Here is a 12351-nt window from a genome sequence, read left to right as displayed (position 1 = left end):
TGAACCTAGTTCATAATCCACGCATGTTATTGAAAGGTCCCACTTTTGTCCTGGATTTATCTCCCTTGGGAATACCCAAAAAGCTCTTCATTAGTTCATTCTGGTTCTTTACTGAACTTCGTGCCGCTGAGAATACAAAGGTGCTGAGGTTCCAAGGTGGAATACAAAGGCATAGAGGTTAAAAGGTGGAAAATAAGGTATAGAGGTTAAAAGGTGGGAGAAAAGTCCTCTTGTGAACCGAATGCCAATCCCCCAAGTCTGTGTTCCTCCGTTAAAAGGGGGCTGACGTGGGCACTGGCAGCCTAATTGTCCACCTCTGGGTTCTAGAACCCGGCAGCTGCGCGGGTGTCGGTGCACGGACGACGCTGCTGGCAGGGGGCGCGCGGGCTCCCACCCAGCCAGCCGGTCAGCGGTGACGCTCTATCCGAAGCGCTGCTCTCGATGAGCCGCGCCCTGCGTCCCCACGCCGAGGCGGCGGGGCGATGCGCTTGCGCACTGAGGGCTCACACCATATGTGCCCTGTCCCGGTGCGCGGCTCTGTGGAGAGCCGGGTGCGAGAGGCGGCGGCGTAGGGGGGACGAAGTCGAGCGGAGACCAGAGTCGGCTGGGGGACAGTGGGTCTGTGACAGACCGAAGAGAGGGGCTAGGGCCACGAGTACCGCTGACACGCGATGGGGAAGAAACAGAAAAACAAGAGCGAAGACAGGTAGGCAGTGGCTGGGTGCGCACGGCAGCGGCCGCCGCGGCTCGGTGGGGCGCGCGGGTCCTAGCGGGCGCGGGGTGGACCGGGTCGGGGTCGCGGCGGGGCGCGGGCGTGGGCCCAGAGTGGGCGGGCAGGTCCACGACCCCAGTGCCGGAGGGCGCGGAGGGCGTCGGTCCTCCCCGCCGAGGCTTAGTGCCCCCGCTGCCTCTCCGGCCTGGGGAAGAGGGGTCCCCGGCGCTGCCGGCCTGAGGAGCCGGGCAGGCGTTTGGGGAGCCCTGTTCCGCTGGGAGGGGCTCGGCCTGCCCAGCCTGTCCGGCCAGATGGGCGTTGTTTTCGCGGTGCTGCGCTGGTCGAAGTTGAGCTCCTTCTGTCCACGGCGCGGGTCGGGACGGATTCTTGTTATGCCTTTGTACCTGGGCGTACTTGGGGAGAGGGGGAAATCCGGGTCTGAGCTAGGGGCGCAGGTTTCTGTGTACTCTGCTTAGAGACGTTGAAGTTAGAGAGGTGTTTATCGGCTCACTCCTCAACTTCATCTAATTTGGAGCCAGCTCTCAGTTACTCGAGCTGATTGTCCAGACTCCATGCTTCTCTCTTTCCTTCTTCCGGCCTGTCTTTTGGTCGTTTCTTTGCTCTCTAGCACCTCCCCTAAGGAAGGAGGAGGAGAGGTAACCAACCAACCAGGGTCGCTCCTTTCTAACCGCTTGGAAGGCTTTGGGGGTAACTATGTCGATAGCTGCTTAAACTGGGAGATTTTTGGAACATTTCTGTGTGTTACATTCGATTGCGTTCTTTTACCCTTTTCATTGAAAGAGTTCATTTCCTGGGAGTGACCAACATCTGTTACTTTTCCCGTTTGTGGGTAAAAAAAAAAAAAAAAAAAAAACTTCAAATGCCAGAGAGAAAACAAGGTTAAAAAAAAAAAATCTTGTTATAGTTCATCCTAACAACGGATATTTAGTATTGAAGTTAAAATAAGATTACTAATTATGAACTGGAAGCCTAGGTTTTTGCTTCATCTGGCGCTCATCTAGCTGATAAGTGGAATTAAAACACCAAAGTGAGTCTGGTATTTCAGTTACAGATCTGTTGGAGGAAGTTAATTAGTTTGGATACTAGAACTTATTGTTAATCAAATCTGAAGAATAAGAAAAAAACAGGCGGTATTCTGGCTGATTTAGTGGAACACAAGTTTGTAATTTTGACGGAATTTTTTGATGTATAGGTTTCTCGCCACTGAGAAATTTTCAAATTTACGCAAAAAATAGATGAATATAGTAAAGCCGCACGTACCTATTACCAGTTTCAACATTGTGAGCACGTGACCAATTTTGTATCAACCACCTGCTGGAAATCGTAACGCAAATCTCAGAATCCTTTCTTCCGTAAATCTTCTCAGGTGTATGTCTGAGAGATAAACACTTCTTAAAAAAAAAAAAGCACAGAAACATACCATAAAACAGTGTCATAGTTAAGCCTAAAAAATATTAACAGTGATTTCTTAAATATCATCAAATATCCAGGCAGTATTCAAATTTCCCTGATTACTTTGAAAAGCAGTTTTGTTTTGTTTTTACAGTTGGTTTGTTTGGACGAGAATTACGGAAGTCTGTTCTTCAGAGGAAATACCCAGACATATATATACACACACATTTATTTACTTATTCATTCATTCACTCATTCTTTACCAGTTTTTACTTTCCTGATCTTTCAGAATGGAAAAAAGCCACTTTGGGGGCAGATATTTATTGCTGTCTGTGTATTTTTAGAGGAAGGTGAGTGTCTCTTATTGATTCATGAATTTTCTCTTGGTGTAAAGTTTTCATTGCAGACACTAGAGGCTGTATTAAAGATTGGTTTGGCAGTATAGAAGGAATGCTTTTGCCTCCTCCTTCCCCCCACCCTGCCCAGAAACACTAATCTGTAGTCTTTATTTCGTTGGCTCATGTTGAAGGGAAAGTGGTGGCAATGTAATTGAAAAACGTACACATTAGTTTTATCATATGCTAATAATAAAGTTTGTATTTTTTTTTTTTTTTAATACTTCATGGAATCCTTTACTGGAGTGGCTTTCAAATTGTGTCTGAGAAATCCTAGGGTTTTGCAGAGGCTTGACCAGAATTGCTTGGCTTTTTTATTTGGCATTCCACATAAGATATTTGGGTCGGGGGGGCAGTGGAGGTGAGAAATTCCACTGTTTTTCCAGGTAGTTTGCTGTTGCGGAGAGTCAGAATCGACTTCGCAGCAACGGGTTATGTTTAAATAGTACTCGTTTTCAAGGCTATTTTGAATATTTTTAAAAGGAACAAAAACAGCATAGGAAGGAAGTCTGGAAGGGGAAAGTCCTATTTTAGGATTAATATTCTTATTTGCATAAAATGAGGTACTATATCTTGTTTTACTATCTTACATGAAGATCACCCCTTTAAAGGTCTTACCATCATCGCACCGCCCCTCTGCTCCCCTTCCCTCCCACCCGCTCCAAGCTGTCCGCAGCCAGCCATGTTTCTGGCCAGATAGAACTGCGTGAGGAAAGAGCAGCTTTGAACTCCTATCAAGATAAGGCATTGACCCCTTTTCTCTTTTTGGAAAGAACATACAATACTCAACTGTTCTTAATCCTTATAGTCAGTTAACTCTTACATTTAATTTCTTAGCCACTCAATATTCATTTAAAATTAGATTGTATTACTTAATCTGAGTATCTGATTTTATTGGTATAGCATGTGTTTTGTTCTATCAGTGACTGACTTTTGTTTAAAAAAAAAAAAAAAGCAAGTTCCAGAACTCTGCTCAAGCATGTGTAATTCTGAGAATGAGATTTTGGTTATGGTGTTCAACAAGTTTTCCTGCCTTTTTTCAGTTAACTAGGCAACTCTTGTTGAGATGAGGAATAGGTTTAAGTATCTACAGATAAACGAGATACAAAGTGGTATTTTCTTTTCCTTCCTGTGACCTTTCCAGTCGTCATCTACATAATGGGTCCTTATCTCCTGGGTGCTTATGCTCTGATGTGCTCTCTTACTGATGCGTGCAGAGAAAAGCATCTGGATTCTCCAGTGTTTCTCTATTAGTCTGTACGTCTTTCTCGTTCTTGTTTCTTTAAGGATCAGTTTAAACTTGATGACTCAGCTATGTGTGGCAGTTACATTTTTCAGGTTATAAGGAATGCAAGCATGGTACTTTAGGTAAGGTAATGGGATGAACACAGCCCTTGAGCCCCTCCCCCGCTGTCCGTACGTATTGAGGGAAGGAAGAGAATCATTCCACCTGTTCACAGTCAGATCTCATGGAGATGGGATACGAGTCAGGAACTAGGCTTTCAGGATTCCGTTGAGTTCTGGGGTGCCTTCAGTATCAGGTTATTTGTGCCTGTGTGGTGACTCCATTATTTTTCCTCTGCTTTTCCCTGTGGGTGTATATGGGAGACCTGGGTTTGATTCCCGGCCAGTGCACCTCAAGTGCCCCCACCACTCGTCTGTCCATGGAGGCTTTTGTTGCAGTGATGCTGAACAGGTTTCAGCAGAGCTTTTAGCCTAAGACAGACTGGGAAGAAAGGTCTGGCCATCTACTTCTTGTGAAAAGTCAGTCAGTGAAAACCCTACAGATCACAACACCCTGATCCTGTTGTACGTGGGGTGCCATGAGTCGGGAAGGGCACCTGACGACAGCAGTGCTCCTGGCTGGCTGGCTAAGTCCCTCCTTTCCTAGGGGTTCTGGATGTTTCTTAGACAGTTGCCTACTGTTTCAGTAATTGCCTCAGTGGCACACATTCATCCTGGTCAGTCAGGAGTGATCAGGATAGCAGGGTCCCTGTGGTAGAAAACATGGTGATCTGCTTAAGGAGCCTGTGCAGAAGGAGCTGTGAGTATAGCAGGCACGCGGAAGCTTCCAGAATCCCTGGTGGCACAGTGATTAAGCACTCAGCTGCTAACTGAAAGGTCAGCAGTTTGATCCCATGAGTGGTTCTGTGGGAGAAAAGATCTGGTGATCTGCTCCTGTAAATATTATATAATGTGGCGCCTAGGAAACCCTATGGGGCAGTTCTACTGTGTCCTGTAGTGTCACTATGAGTCAGAATCGACCAGGTCGCGCACAACAACTGAAGTTTCCCAGAGAAGGAGCAGGCCAAGCGACAAAAAAAACCAAACCCATTGCCATCGAGTTGATTCCGACTCACAGCAGCCCCATAGGACAGAGTGGAACTGCCCCACAGAGTTTCCAGGGAGCGCCTGGTGGATTCCAACACCCATCTTTTGGTTAGCAGCTGTAGCTCTTAACCACTGCGCCACCAGAGCTCCAGGCGACAATAGTCTAGTCCAGTAAAAGTATTTATTTCTCACTTGGGTATATTTGAATTAATAATAAAAAAAGATGCATTGTCTGAGAGTCCTCTTGGCCTCGCTTGTTCCTATCACTGTAGGAAGTTAGTATATGGAAGGAGGGTGAGGAGTCCTCGTTTGTGGGATGATGGTAGCCTTTAGTAAGGTGCTTTTAATGCTGCTTGCTCATTAGTTGTGTTTTACTTACGGTTTTAAGTTTGTTCCAGTCTCGCAGTTAATCTGTTAGGTGGGCAGAACATCGTTGGAAGAACTCTTGGGTGTCAGTGGTTAGGATAAAAAGCGTGTTTCTCAAATTTTTTGGTCGTAGGACCCCTTTACACTCTTAAATTACTGAGGAACCCAGAAGACTTAAGTTTATGTGGGTTTATCAATCAGTATTTACCATATTAAAAATTAAAATGGAAAAGTTCTTGAAAATTAATTTTGAAATAACAATGAACACCTTACGCTTTGTTGTTATTGTTAGTTGCCATTGAGTTGATTCTGTCTCATCGCGAACCTATGAGTGCGGAGTAGAAAAACCTCCGTAGGGTTTTCAAGGCTCTGGCCTTTCGGAAGCAGATCACCAGGCCTCTCTTCCAAGGTGCCTCTGGGTGAGTTTGAACGGTCAGCCTTTGGGCTAGTACCGTAATCAAGCACTTAACTGTGCGACCCAGGGACTTGAAAAACGACCATATTTTCAAAAAATATTTAATGAGAAGAGTGGCATTGTTAAAACATTTTTTGAAAACCCCTTTGCTGTCTGACTTAATAGACAATAGCTACATTCCCATATCTGCTTCTGCATAGGAGCTGTAGTGATTATCACATCATGTGGCCTATGGAAAACTCCACTGTACAGCTGTGACAGAATGAGAATAGAAAAGGCTAATAACTTCTTAGTAGTTCTTGAAAACAGTTCTAACTCACTGAAAGGGTCTTGGGGCCTCCCAGGAGTCCCCAGAATACACTTTGAGAACCCCTGGTCGAGGGATTCCTAAACTAGAATTAGACATCACTCCAGCCGTTTGACCATCGTTAGCGTTGGTTTTACGCGTGCTTAGAACGGTGGAGAATCAGTCAAGGACAGCTGGAAACACCTGCGGGCGTGTTAACTCTCTTGATATGTTACAACTTAAAATTTTCTTTCTCCCTCCCTCCTACCTTCTTTCTCTCTTTCATTAATGTAATAGGGGAATTTATCAAGTCTGTTTAAAAAAAAAAAAAACTGTTGGCATTGATTTTAATTGGGAGTCCCATTAAATCTTTAGATTGCTTTGGGAGACTTGACATCTTTATGGTATTGAATCATCCCATTCAAGAAACGGAGTGTCTGCTTAAGCACTTAAATACCAGTTATTTGTTTTAGGCTCAGGAAATATAGTAGTGAACAAAATAGATCAACATGATACGCGTCTCCATTTATTTGGTTAATTTAAATGTATATCAGTAAACTCTTCTTCGTTTGAGTCTCTGTTAAAGATTGTTGAGAACTTAGCAAAGAAAGGGAGAGTAGGAAACAGGACAGCCATTGTCTGTAGGTCAATCAGTGCCAGAATTTCTTCAAAGAATCTTTTTTTACCTTAGCCTTAATTGAGTGATTGCCTAGCTCATTGTCTGCTTGATGACTTACTGTATCATTCCTTCCCCTTTCAGACAACGTATATGAAACTTCAGGCACATTTTTTCATAGGAATCCCTTCTTTACACCCGGGTGGCATTCCTTATTAGAATCAGTGGTATTCAGAGTATTAACTTCTCTTTGGTTAATACACCAATCTCTAACCCTTGTCAATCAGTATCTGTTCTCCACATTTATAATTTTGTTATTTCAAGAATGTATACAAATGGAATCTTAAACTGTGTAACCTTTTGAGATTGACTTTTTTTATACTCAGAACAGTTCCTCTGTGATCCATCCAAATTATTGCGAGAATCAGTACATAGTTATATTTTTATTAGTAAGTAGTATTCTATGTTATGGATCTACCACAATTTGTTTAACCATTCAGCCATTGAAGGATATTTGGGTTGTTTCAAGTTTTGGGCTGTTATGAATAGAGCTGCTATGAACATTCATGTACAGGTTTTTGCTTTGACATAAGTTCTCATCTTACTGGGACAAATGCCCAAGAGTGCATTAATGCATTGGCTGGGTCAGTGGTGAGTGTGGAGTCCTAGTGGTGCAGTGGTTAAGCATTCGAATTCACCAGCTGCTCCTTGGAAACCCTATGGGACAGTTCTTCTCTGTCCTATAGAGTGCCTGTGAATCGGAATCAGTTCTACAGCAGTGGGTTTGGTTTTTTGGATTTGTATGGTAAGTGTGTGTTTAATTGTTTTTTGTGCGGGGGGAGGAAGTTAAACAGTTATCTTTATTTTTTTATTGAGATATTATTTACATGTCATAAAATTCACCTTTTTTAGAGTGTAGAATTCAGTGGTTTTTCGCATATTCACTAAGTTGCCCAGGCATCATCACTAATCCCAAAATATTTTTATTACCCTAAAAAGAAACCCTGTACCTGTTAGCAGTCATTCTCCATTTACCCCTTCCCCCAGCCGCTGATAACTTTCTATCTGTAAGAATTTTCGTATTTTAGGCATTTCATATAATGGAAGCATATGGAATGTGACCTTTAAATTGTTTTCGTTCTGGGCTGATAGAGAATCCAGGGGCCATGCTTTCCAGGGTTCCGCCAGTCTCAGTCAGACTATTAAGTCTGGTCTTCTTACTAGAACTTGAGTTCTGCACCCCACCTTTCTCCTGCTCTATCTGGGACTCTCTGTTGTGTTCCCTGTCAGGGCAGTTATGGTGGTAGCCAGGCACCATCTAGTTCTTCTGGTCTTAGGCTGATGAAGTCTCTGATTTATGTGACCCTTTCTGTCTCTTGGGCTAATACTTGCCTTGTGTCTTTGGTGGTTCTTCATTCTCCTTTACTCCAGGCGGTTGGGACCACTTGATGCGTCTTAGATGGCCACTTGCAAGCTTTTAAGACCCCAGACGCCACTCATCAAAGTAGGATGCAGAACATTTTCTTAATAAGCTTTGTTATGCCAGTTGACCTAGATGTCCCCTGAAAGCATGGTCCCCAGATCCCTACCCCTGCTACTGTGTCCCTCAAAGTGTTTGATTGTATTCAGGAAACTTCTTAGCTTTGGTTTTGTCCAGTTGCACTGACTTACCCTGTAGTGTATGCTGTCCTTTCCTTCACCTAAGATAATTCTTAGCTACTATCTAGCTAGTAAATAATCGTCCCCCTCCCTCCCTACTCTCCTGACCATCAAAGAATGTTTTCTTCTGTGTTTAAACCTTTTCTTGAGTTCTTACAATAGTGGTCTTATACAATATTTGTCTTTCTGTGACTGACTAAATTCACTCAGCATGATGACCTTTATTTTCCTTCATGTTATGTTTCACAGCTTCATCGTTGTTCTTTATCATTGCAGAGTATTCTGTTGTGTGGATATACCATAATTTGTTTATCCGTTTGTCCATTGATGGGCACCTAGGTTGTTTCCCTCTTTTTGCCATTGTGAACAGTGCTGCAGTGAACATGAGTGTGCATATATCTATTCGTGTGACGGCTCTTATTTCTCTAGGATATATTCCGAGGAGCAGGTTAGCTGTATCCTATGATAATTCTATTTCTAGCTTTTTAAGGAAGTGCCAGATCGATTACCAAAGTGGTCATACCATTTTACATTCCCACCAACAGTGTATAAGTGTACCAGTCTCTCCACAACCTCTCCAGCATTTATTATTTTGTGTTTTTAAGATTAGTGCTAGCCTTGTTGGGGTGAGATGATATCTCATTGTAGTTTTGATCTGCATTTGTCTAATGGCTAATGATCGTGAACATTTCTTCATGTGTCTGTTAGCCACCTGAATATCTTCTTTGGTGAAGGGCCTGTTCATATCCTTTGCCCATTTTTTAATTGGGTTATTTGTCTTTTTGTTGTTGAGGTTTTATAGTATCTTGTAGGTTTTAGAGATTAGATGCAGGTCGGATTTGTCGTAGCCAAAAAATTTTTCCCAGTCTAGGTTGTCTTTTGACTCTTTTGGTGAAGTCTTTTGATGAGCATAAGTGTTTGATTTTTAGGAGCTCGCATTTATCTGGTCTCTCTTCTGGTGCTTGCGCATTGTTACTTACGGTTTGTATTGTGTTTATAACATGTTTTAGGGCTCCTAGCATTGTCCCTAGTTTTTCCTCTGGGATCTTTATCATTTTTGATTTTGTATTTAAGTCTTTGATCCATTTTGAGTTAATTTTTGTGCATGCTGTGAGGTATGGGTTTTGTTTCAGTTTTTTGCAGATATCCAGTTATGCCAGCACCATTTGTTAAAGAGACTGTCTTTTCCCTAATTAACGGACTTTGGGCCTTTGTCAAATATCAGCTGCTCATAGGTGGATGAATTTATGTCTGGATTCTTAATTCTGTTCCATTGGTCTATGTATCTGTTGTACCAGTACCAGGCTGTTTTGACTACCATGGCGGTATAATAGGTTCTAAAATCAGGTAGTGTGAGGCCTCCCACTTTGTTGTTCTTCTTGATTAATGCTTTACTTATTCGGGGCCTCTTCCCTTTTCATATGAGGTTGGTGATTTCTTTCTCCATCTCATTAAAAAATGCCATTGGAATTTGGATCGGTATTGCATTGTATCTGTAGATTGTTTTGGGTAGAATTGGCATTTTCACAATGTTGAGTCTACCTGTCCACGAGCAGGGTATGTTTTTCCACTTATGCAGGTCTCTCTTGGTTTCTTGCACTAGTGTCTTGTAGTTTTCATGGTATAGATCTTTTACGTCTCTGGTTAAATTTATTCCTAAGCATTTTATCTTCTTGGGTGCTATTGTAAATGGTATTGATTTAGTGGTTTCCTCTTCGAGGCTCTCTTTGTTGGTGTAAAAGAATCCAACTAATTTTTGTATGTTTATCTTGTATCCTGAAACTTTGCTGAAATCTTCTATTAGTTCTAGTAATTTTCTTGTGGATTCTTTGGGGTTTTCTGTGTCTAAGAGCATATCATCTGCAAATAGAGATACTTTGATGTCTTCCCTACCAATTTGGATGCCCTTTATTGCCTTTTCTAGCCTAAGTGCTCTGGCTAGGACCTCCAGCCCAGTGGTGAATAAGAGTGGTGATAAAGGGCATCCTTGTCTGGTTCCCATTCTTAAGGGGAATGCTTTCCAATTCTCTCCATTTAGGATGATGTTGGCTGTTGGCTTTGTATAAAAGCCCTTAATTATATTAAGGAATTTCCCTTCTATTCCTGTTCTGTTGAGAGTTTTTATCATGAATGGGTGTTAGACTTTGTCAGATGCCTTTTCTGTATCGATTGGTAAGATCATGTGGTTCTTGTCTTTTGTTTTATTTATGTGATGGATTACATTGATTGTTTTCCTAATGTTGAACCATCCCTAGATACCTGGTATAAATCCCACTTGATCATGGTGAATTATTTTTTTGGTATGTTGCTGAATTCTATTGGCTACAGTTTTGTTGAGGATTTTTGCATCATTGTTCATGTGGGATATTGATCTGTAATTTTTTTGGTGGTGTCTTTACCTGATTTTGGTGTCAGGGTTATGCTGGCTTCATAGAATGAGTTTAGGAGTATTCCATCCTTTTCTGTGCTGTGAAATAACTTTTGTAGTAGTGGTGTTAACACTTCTCTGAAAGTTTGGTAGAATCCTCCAGTGAAGCCATCCAGGCCAGGGCTTTTTTTTGTTGGTAGTTTTTTATTTTCAATCTCTTCTTTGTTATGGGTTTATTTAGTTGTTCTACCTCTGTTTGTGTTAGTTTAGGTAGGTAGTGAGTTTCTAGAAGTTTGTCCATTTCCTCTAGGTTTTCAAATTTGTTAGAGTACGATTTTTCATAGTATTCTGTTATGATTCTTTTAATTTCAGTTGAGTCTGTTGTGATATCACCCATCTCATTTATTATACGGGTTGTTTGCTTCCTCTCCTGTTTTTCTTTTGTCACTTGGGCCAATGGTTTATCAATTTTGTTGATGTTTTTCAAAGAACCAGCTTTTGGTCTTGTTAACTCTTTCAATTGTTTTTCTATTCTATCTTTCATTTAGTTCTGCTCTATTATTATTTCCTTTCTTATGGCACCTGAGTGCTTCTTTTGCTGCTCTCTTTCTACTTGTTCCAGTTGTAGGGTTAATGTTTTTGATTATGGCCCTTTCTTCTTCATGGATGTGTGCATTTATTGCTATAAACTGACCCCTCAGCACTGCTTTTGCTGTGTCCCAAAGATTCTGATAGGATGTGTTTTCATCCTCATTTGATTCTATGAATTTCTTTATTCTATCCTTAATTTCTTCTAGAACCCAGTAGTTTTTGAGCAAGGTGTTGTTCAGTTTCCATGCGTTTGATTTTTTTTTCCTTGCTTTTTCTGTTGTTGATTTCTACTTTTATGGCTTTATGTTTAGAAAAGATGCTTTGTAGTATTTCGATTCTTTGGATTTTGTTAAGGCTTGCTTTATGGCCTAATATATGGTCTATTTTGGAGAATGTTCCATGTGTATTGGAAAAGAAAGTATACTTGGCCGCTGTTGGGTGGAGTGTGCAGTATATGTCTGTGAGATCAGGTGGGTTGATTATAGCATTTAGCTCTTCCGTGTCTTTGTTGAGCTTTTTTCTGGATGTTCTGTCCTTCACCGAAAGTGTGTGTTGAAGTCTCCTACTACTATTGTGGACCTATCTCTCTTTTTCAGTGCAGTAAGAGTTTATGTATTTTGGAGCCCTGTAATTGGGTGCGTAAATACTTACTATACTTAACCTCCTCCTGGTGTATTGATCTTTTAATCATTATGTAGTGTCCTTCCTTATCCTTTGTGGTAGATTTTACTTTAAAGTTTATTTTGTCAGAGATTAACACTGCTGCTCTTGCTCTTTTCTGAGTGTTGTTTGCTTGATATCTTTTTCCATCCTTTAAGTTTTAGTTTGTTCGTGTCTTTAAGTCTAAGGTGTGTCTCTTGTAGGCAGCGTACAGACGGATCGTCTTTTTTTTTAATCCAGTCTGTGACTTTCTGTCTCTTTATTGGTGCATTTAGTTCATTTACATTTGGCGTAATTATTATTTAGTGCTGTCATTTTGATGTCTTTTTTGTGTGTGTTGTTCACAGTTTCTTTGTTCCTCTTAATTTTCTGTGCTGAGTCGTTTTTCTTTATGTGTTTTCATCTTTTTCATTGTTGTTGATTTTGTGTTTGCTGAGTCTTTATATTTTTCTAGTTTGTCATTTTGACTTGTAGGATTGTTAGTTTCCTTTGTGGTTACCTTAATATTTACTCCTGTTTTTCTAAGTTTATACCAGTCT

The 12351-nt window shown here is 41.4% G+C and overlaps 1 protein-coding gene across 1 annotated transcript in view; it reads left to right on the top strand.

Annotated features, from left to right (window-relative positions):
- Positions 1 to 505: 505 nt before the first annotated feature.
- Positions 506 to 12351, top strand: part of EIF5B (eukaryotic translation initiation factor 5B) — a 73361-nt gene continuing 61515 nt past the window's right edge. Inside the window, exon 1 of the mRNA XM_004369315.1 lies at positions 506 to 706. Coding sequence (XP_004369372.1) covers positions 672 to 706 — 35 coding nt within the window. The 5' untranslated portion in view covers positions 506 to 671. The remainder of the gene's footprint in view (positions 707 to 12351) is intronic.

Source organism: Trichechus manatus, unplaced genomic scaffold (genome assembly GCF_000243295.1).
Source record: "Trichechus manatus latirostris isolate Lorelei unplaced genomic scaffold, TriManLat1.0 scaffold00004, whole genome shotgun sequence".
Classification (NCBI taxonomy): domain Eukaryota; kingdom Metazoa; phylum Chordata; class Mammalia; order Sirenia; family Trichechidae; genus Trichechus; species Trichechus manatus.
This window is presented reverse-complemented; position numbering and strand designations above follow the sequence as displayed.